The sequence below is a fragment of the Eimeria maxima genome, genomic scaffold (genome assembly GCF_000499605.1).
Source record: "Eimeria maxima Weybridge genomic scaffold, Emw_scaff158, whole genome shotgun sequence".
Taxonomy (NCBI): domain Eukaryota; phylum Apicomplexa; class Conoidasida; order Eucoccidiorida; family Eimeriidae; genus Eimeria; species Eimeria maxima.
Window position 1 is genome coordinate 6851 of NW_013564514.1, and position 8150 is coordinate 15000.

Sequence of the window (8150 nt, forward strand, 5' to 3'; positions counted from 1 at the left end):
TTATGCGCGATCGCGGTTGTCACTCACGCAAAAATGTTCTGCATCTTCTTCTACATCACCATTTTTATCAGCTGCAACACGAAGACAAGAATAAAAGAAAAAACACCAAATTCCTGCACTCTCATATATGCCCTATTTGTCATCAGCTTAACGCTATGTGACACTTTTGCGACTCTCCTTGGCACTTGCGTCACTGACGCCAAAATGTGCAAGCAGAACATAATCACGCAATGTGCTCAAAAACTAGAGGGCTTTGAGTCGTTTTATGCGGCAATCTCCATGGGCTTAGCATGGCTCACCGTTTTCTTCGAGATCGCTCTGTAAAACAACTCCGGTTTCTTTTTCTTCATCCGGAAAATCTGCATAGATAAACAACAAATATTAGCGCATAGACACATTGACCAACTTATACTGCAGTGAAATGGGTAGGTAATTAGTGAGGAAAGATAATATGCGTGAATTTCAACATCTTGTTTTTTCGCCAGCGATACTATAGACCCACTCGCGGTTATTTGCCCTCCGATAGGGAAAACGTGCTCGCGTAACGTTGTGCTTATCTTTTGCCTGCAGAAAGGAATAACAATCAAGCAAATCAATGTGTTGTTTACTTGTTGGGTGGTTAGTCTCTTGTATCTAACCGTAAGTCAGAAAGATATCAACGAAGGATGGGTAATATATGATCATAATTGGGTAGAAGACGTACACAATAGAATCAATGTACTTCTCGTCATTGCGATTTTCCATGTTCGTTGTGCGAATTTTTAGTTCATAATTTGGCCCATAATATCCACGATAGATACAATTCTCAGGTATTTCTGTTAACAAGAAAGAACAGAATATACCACCATTATTAGGGTTGGCAGGAAGAAGGTGCAAATAAATAATATTTAGGTGTTTCCATCCAATAGAGGAGTACACAGGGTTATAAACAAGGGAGAGGGAGAAGGGAATAAATAAAAACGGACTTGGATCGAGATCAACACCAAGAATATATCCTGTTTCTTTAGCCCAACATCTTGGTACATTCCCTAAGGTGTATCCTCCACCACCAAGAAATATTGCAGGAACACCCGCCTTGCAAAAGTAGCGGACAGCTTCACTATGACCTTCATACATAAATAGACAAATAAATAAATAAATAAATAAATAAATAAATAAACAAATGAATAAATAGATATTTGCATAGACACAAGAAGTAAGGCCAGCAAGGAAGAAGTAATTGAAATCGGAGAATTCGGTCTAAAAATGCCTCCACTGTCGGACGGTCGTGTTTGATAAGGAGGAGGATGAGGAGTGAGGAGGAGGAGCAGCAGCAAAGGAAAGGGAGCAGCAGCAGCAAAGGAAGAGAAGGAGGGGCTAACCATCAAGGGATAAATTGAAGCAACCTAATCGATCTCCTGCTACTGAGTCCGCACCACATTGAAGAACAACCGCCTCAGGACGATATATATCCATTATCTGATCCATCACCTGCAGCAGCAGCAGCAGCAGCAGCAGCAGCAACAGCAGCACAGTGTTCATATGCATGCATGTAAATAACCCTTATATAATAATGTTTCTTTACCACCATATATGCATGCATGCAAGCATATACATGCATTGATGAACTAAATAAATAAATAAATAAATAAATAAAATAAATAAATAAATAAATAAATAAATAAATAAATAAATAAATATATTGATTTACCCTAACGAATAGAGAGGAGTACATTTGATCATCAATTCCTTCATGTAGAGGAACATTAACACTATAACCAATTCCTTCCTCCATGCCTATATCCTCTAATGCCCCAGTACCAGGAAAAAAATGACCATATTTATGAAAAGAACAACATAATACCCTGAATACAAATATATTTATATACATTTCATAAACCCTAAACCCTAAACCCTAAACCCTAAACCCTAAACCCTAAACCCTAAAAATGTTGTTTTGATGTATAATATGATATATGACGTTAAATTTCCCTTTTTCTTTCCCTTTTTCTTATTATTATCCCTTAATAATATATGAATAATAATAATATTAGTAATATACTATAATAAATAAATAAATAAATAAATAATATTTATTTACCTTGGTGAGGTATAGAATGCTTCCTCTACTCCATCTCCATGGTGTATATCCACATCAACATATAAAACTCGATGTTTAAATCTTAGGAACTCTAATGCAGCTAAGACACAATCATTTATATAACAGAACCCGCTTGCCTCATGCTTCTTACCATGATGAAGACCTCCGGCCCTGCAGCAGCAGCAGCAGCAGCAGCAACAACAGCAACAGAAAATGTAGTAGTAGGAGGAGGAAGGGAAGAAAAAGGAGAGAAAATAGAGGTAAGAGGAAAGAACAAATATTCATGATTCTGTTGCTGCTGATGTTGTTCTTGCTGCTGCTGCAGAACCACAACGTCAATACATATCTGCAGCAGCAGCAGCAGCAGCAGCAGCAGCAGCAGCAGCAGCAGCAACTAATAACATACCAATTAATAGCACATTGATAGTCTCCTCTTACAACTCTTCTTGCTCCCTCAATACTTCCTCCTGTGTATGTCTTACAATACTCCCATAGACCATCAAAGACAGGACAATCCTCCCCTATATTATATCTACTTAAATGGTCAACAGAGGAGGAAGGGGCCCCTTGGGGGCCCCCTGTTGTATCTGCAGGATCTCCTGCTGTAGATCCAGATACACCTGCACCTCCAGCAGCAGATGATGATGATGATGATGATGATGATGATGATGATGTATTAGAGGGAGATACACTCCTACTGCTGCCTATATATGATGATGTCCCTCCTCCTCCTCCTCCTCCTCCTCCTCCTCCTCCTGTTGCTGTTATAGGTAGGCCTTGTACATGATGGGGTGTATGATGAGGTTGCTTAGATGGAGGGAGAGAAGGAGGAGTATTAAAGGGAGCAGGAGAGGAAAAAGATGAATAAGGAGAATCATTTAATGAGGAAAAAGGTATATTTATATTATTATTTATATTATTTATATTATTATTTATATTATTATTTATATTATTATTATTTAATAAAGATATATCTGCTGTTGATCTTAAGAAAGAAATATAATCATCTGCATGAAATCTTGTCAATGCCTTCACCGTTGGATGAGGAGGAAGCTATAAAAAAGAAGAAACAAACAAATAAATAAAAAGAATATAAATAATAAATAAATAAGTAATTTATTTATTTATTTATTTATTTATTTATTTATTTATTTTTATTCATGAAGAGAGAGAGAGAGAGAGGAAAGAAAAGGGAATCAGCAGGAAATTCAACTTGCACGAATCATCCATTCATATTTCGGGTGTATAGGCACCTCAGCATAGGGGAGGAAAAGAAGAAAAACAAAAAGAAAAGAAAGGAAATATATAAATAAATAATAAAAATAAAGGGGAATTAATTATAACATAATAATAATAATAGTAATAATAATAATAAACAAATATTAAGGAGGAGAAGGAGAGAAGGAAAAAGAAACCAGAAAGACACAGATACAGATATAAAGAAACAAATAAAGATAAATATAGGCAAAGAAGATAAATAATAAGAATAAATAAACAAAATAAATAAATAAATAAAATAAATAAATAAATAAATAAATAAATAAAATAAATAAATAAAATAAATAAATAAAATAAATAGACTAACCATAAGCTCTAGATGATTAATAAGCCCGTATACATTTAGTAAGTCATGAGTCATTCGTACTCTATGGGGCTTCATTGGATGACCAGGACCGTAAAAAAAATTCCCCACCTCCTCTGCATGCATGCATGCATGCAGCAGCAGCAGCAGCAACAGCAGCAAGAGCAACAGCAGCATGAGCAAGAGCAGCAGCAAGAGCAGCAGCAGAAGAGGGAGACACAGAATAATGAATAAAAATAATGTAAATATATATACATATATTTATTCTTGCTAATATATAAGTATAAAGAAAGAAATACAAATAAATATATATATGCATGATGCATGCTACATCTGTTGCTGCTGCTGCTGTTGCTGCTGCTGCTGTTGCTGTTGCTGCTGCTGCTGCTGTTTATCTGCTTACCATCGTAGAAATACAAGACCTTCTTCATTGTTTATATAAAATAAATAAATAAATAAAAGTGTTGCTCCTTAATACAAATGAGCAGAAAATTATTTCTCTTAGTAGCAACATGAGGTGTACATACACCTCAAGGAAAGAAGAATATATATAATAAATATTTAATACAATTATACAAATAATGACATTAATTGCTGCTACTGCTGCTGCTGCTGCTGCAGATGTAGCTGCTGCTGCTGCTGCTGCTGCTGTTGCTAATGACGATGATGGAAATGATGCTTATATGCCACTGATTGGGACAATGCTGCTGCTGCTCCTGCTGCTGCTGCAGCTGCTGCAGCTGCCGCTGCTGCAGCTGCAGCAGCTGCAGCAAGTGTATTGATCTGTGGTCCCTTGACTTGATCTAATGGTATTTATGAGTTCCTTAAGAGTAGAGAAAATAAAAGAAGATGGCAGACAGCAGCAGATAGGACTGGCAGGTGGTGCAGCAGCAGCAGCAGCAAGAGCAGCAGGAGAAGATTTTACGTAAAAGAGTGAGGAAGACTAAGGTATAAGAAGACAGTCATGGGGTATATTTGTGGTGTATATGGAGGTGTACAGGATATAAATATAAAGTGGTGAAATACAAGAAGAAAAAATAATCGCTCAAAAGACAATATTATGTATGGACCCTCCAGTGTACGTACACCTGAATAGGGTAAAGAACAGGAATCAAGAGAAGCGACAACGGCAGAAAAAAGAATTTATTTGTAAAAAGAAATAAGTAATTAAATAGCCTAAAGAAGAAGCACTAATATATCTTTTTCTGCCATCTCTTGGGGCTTCGGTGGAGGTATAAGGGGGGTTATAAAGCAACACCATGGAGTGCATGCATGCAGCAGCAGTAGCGAAGCCGGCGTCAGCAGCAGATAAAAAAAGGGTCATAAGAAGGCAAATAAAGAATAATAATGTTAAATAGAAGGAAGAAGTATGATTTTTTACCGTTTTAAGGAGCTTATATGATACATTATTCATATTTTTTTCTCTCCTGTAGAGGTGTCTGTACACCGGAAATTTCGTAGGGCGTGCGGCTTTTTCTTTCGCGCTCGTTGTTTATCATAAGAAATATTCTTTGATTTTTTCTTTTCTGTTCTTCTTTTTTTCTGTTTTTTTCTGTTTTTTTATGGATTAATTTAATTTTTTCCTGGTTATATTCTTCATAAGAATCTTGTGGATATCTGTTTATCCTCCGTTCTTTGCTTCTTCTGTTGTTGATGGTGTTGGGCTGATGGTGATCGTATAGAATCGTTGTATGTATATAGGTAGACCTCCGGTGTATATTTTGTTGTTTTTTTTATGTTTTTTAATAAAAAAGTAGATAATATAATTAATAGTATATAAATAATAGTAAGAAAGATGTCGCAACAGGCATCATCATCATCAACAACATCAGGAGGAGGAGGACGAGAAAGGGAAACAGAAGCTGAACGTGCACATCGTTTTAATAAGAAGATGTATACAAGTCGTGTATTTACGAATGTAAATAAGTATGTAATGGAGGATAAATTTAAGGTAATAAGATGCTGGAAATGTGCATTAAATGTATTAATAACGGATGCAGATATAGATAAATTACCAAGAAGAAGAACAGATAATGCACGTGTATTAAGTATAGATAAGAATATAATTAGATTAAGTACAATACGTATAGATGAATGTATAAAGATAAAAAGAATAAATGGTATAGAGAGGCAATATAATCATATATGTAAGGAATGCAGGACCCCAGTAATATATCAATCTGTTCCTCATAGTATGCCTAATCGTTTATTATATTTAATAGAGAATAATCTATTATTCCCTATTAATAAATTTATACCTAAAAAAAGATGCAGAGTTTGTGGATATATACCAAGAGACGATCAACATTTTAATGAACATATAAGGGATAGAGGTCATTATGATCAAACTAATGGATCTTTTCCTCCTTATGAGGATAAAAATGATACACCTGTTAACCCTATTATTGTTGGATAAATTATTCTTATTATTATTATTATTATTATTATTATTCTCCTGTTGCTGTAGTCTTGCTACAGTACTCCTTGTACTCCTTGTACTCCTGTGGTGGTGGTTAAGAAAATTCTATGGACATAAATACTACCCTTTTTTTTTTTTTTTTTTAGTATAACAATATATTATATTAATTGGATAGCTAGCTAGGTGGCTAGCTAGCTAGATAGGTGGCTAGGTGGCTAGCTAGCTAGATAGGTGGCTAGATGGCTAGCTAGATAGATATATGGGTAGCTAGCTAGATAGATATATGGATATATGGGGGGAGAGGTATATATATACTTGTTGTGGTGTAGTTGTAGATGTAAGGGGAAGGAAGAGAGAGAAGAAAGAGGAGAGGAAAGATAAGAGAGGAGACAGGAGAGAGGAGACAGGAAAGAGGAGACAGGAGAGAGGAGAGGAGGAGGAGAGGGGTTGGTTTGTGGTAATATAGGAGGTCGTATATTATAAATATATATAAACCCTAATAATAATAAACCCTTAAGGGTTTATTTTATTATTATTAGGGTTTATTTATAAATATATATGTTTATATATATATATATCCCTTTATTAAATAAAGGGAAATAAAATAAATAAATAAATTAATAAATAAATTAATAAATAAATAAATTAATTAATTAAACTCTTTTCTTTTAATTTAATGTTTTTATCGTTTTCTTATTGATATATTTATATATTTATTTATTTATTTATTTATATTAGGCAATAATTAGGGTTTATTAGGGTTTATTAGGGTTTATTAGGGTTTATTAGGGTTTATTAGGGTTTATTAGGGTTTAGGAGAGAAGAAAGGTTTAGTCAGAAAGAAAGATAGTTTACATTAGTTAACCATAACAAATAAACCCTAACTAAACCCTAAACCCTAGGGTATATATATATAGTATTAGGGTTTATGGTTTATTACAAACAACCCTAAACCCTAATATTACTGAGGGTAGGCGTATGTTATATATAAACCCTAATATCTAAACCCTCATACTCATCATATACAAAGAGTTATATTATTAGGGTTTAGTTTAACTATTAGGGTTTAGGGTTTATTAGGGTTTAGGGTTTAGCGATTAGGGTTTATTAACTCTACTCCTCCATCGCTCCCTTTTATACCCATATGAACCCCCAAACGAAGAGGAGGGGCCCCTATCATAGGGCCCCCTATCATAGGGCCCCCTATCATAGTAGCCCCTACCTGGGGGGCCCCTGCCCCGAGGGGGCCCCTCTCTGTAAGGACCCCCACGGGGGCCCCCCCTCCTGGGGCCCCTCGAACCCTCAAAGGGGCCCCTTGAACGATAAGAACTCTCTTCTAATAGAGGAGGGGTTGATGCAGCAGGACGTATGGATACTGCTTCCTCATCCATCTCCTGCAGCAGCAGCAGCAGCAGCATCAGCAGCATCAGCAGCAAAAATATTATAGGGATTTTTTTTGTAGATGTTATGCACGGTTAAGAGAATGAGTGCTGACGATTGCACAATTTCTAGGGTTTAGGGTTTAGGGTTTAGTAGGGTTTAGGGTTTAGTAGGGTTTAGGGTTTAGGGTTTGGGGTGTACATTCAGCTTTGTCCAGTCTCGCACAGCATCGATGATCGCTCCTGCATAATCGCTGTCTACATCCACATATGCAGTGCTGCAGCAGCAACAGCAGCAGCAACAGCAGCAGCAGCAGCAGCAGCAGCAGCAGCAGCAGCAAACCAAAGAAAGCAGGCAGTTTAGGGTTTGTATGTAAGGGATGGAGGATTTCAGCAGCAGCAATAACATCAAGTAGAGCAGCAAATACAGCAGCAGCAGCAGCAACAAGTGCAGCAGCAGCAGCAACAGCAACAACTGCAGCAGCAGCAGCAACAGCAGCAACAGTAGCAGCAGCAGCAGCTAACTTTCTATCATTTGCATGCAGATGAATTTCTTGTCTTATTGATGATGGCGGGACATCGCCACTCTGCTGCAACAAATCATTAAGCCTGTACAAATAAATAAATAAATAAATAAATAAATAAATAAATAAATAAATAAATAAATAAAATAAAATAAGATATTTATAT

At 36.1% G+C, this 8150-nt stretch overlaps 1 protein-coding gene across 1 annotated transcript; it reads right to left on the minus strand.

Moving 5' to 3' along the window:
* EMWEY_00018530 (histone deacetylase, putative) lies at positions 1-2573 on the minus strand (the record flags this gene model as incomplete). The annotated part of the gene is made up of 8 exons (XM_013480070.1): positions 1-71; positions 300-359; positions 639-815; positions 966-1106; positions 1362-1470; positions 1691-1844; positions 2081-2251; positions 2563-2573. 8 exons carry the CDS (start codon positions 2571-2573, stop codon positions 1-3), a joined length of 894 nt encoding a protein of 297 aa, XP_013335524.1.
* Positions 2574-8150: the final 5577 nt, after the last annotated feature.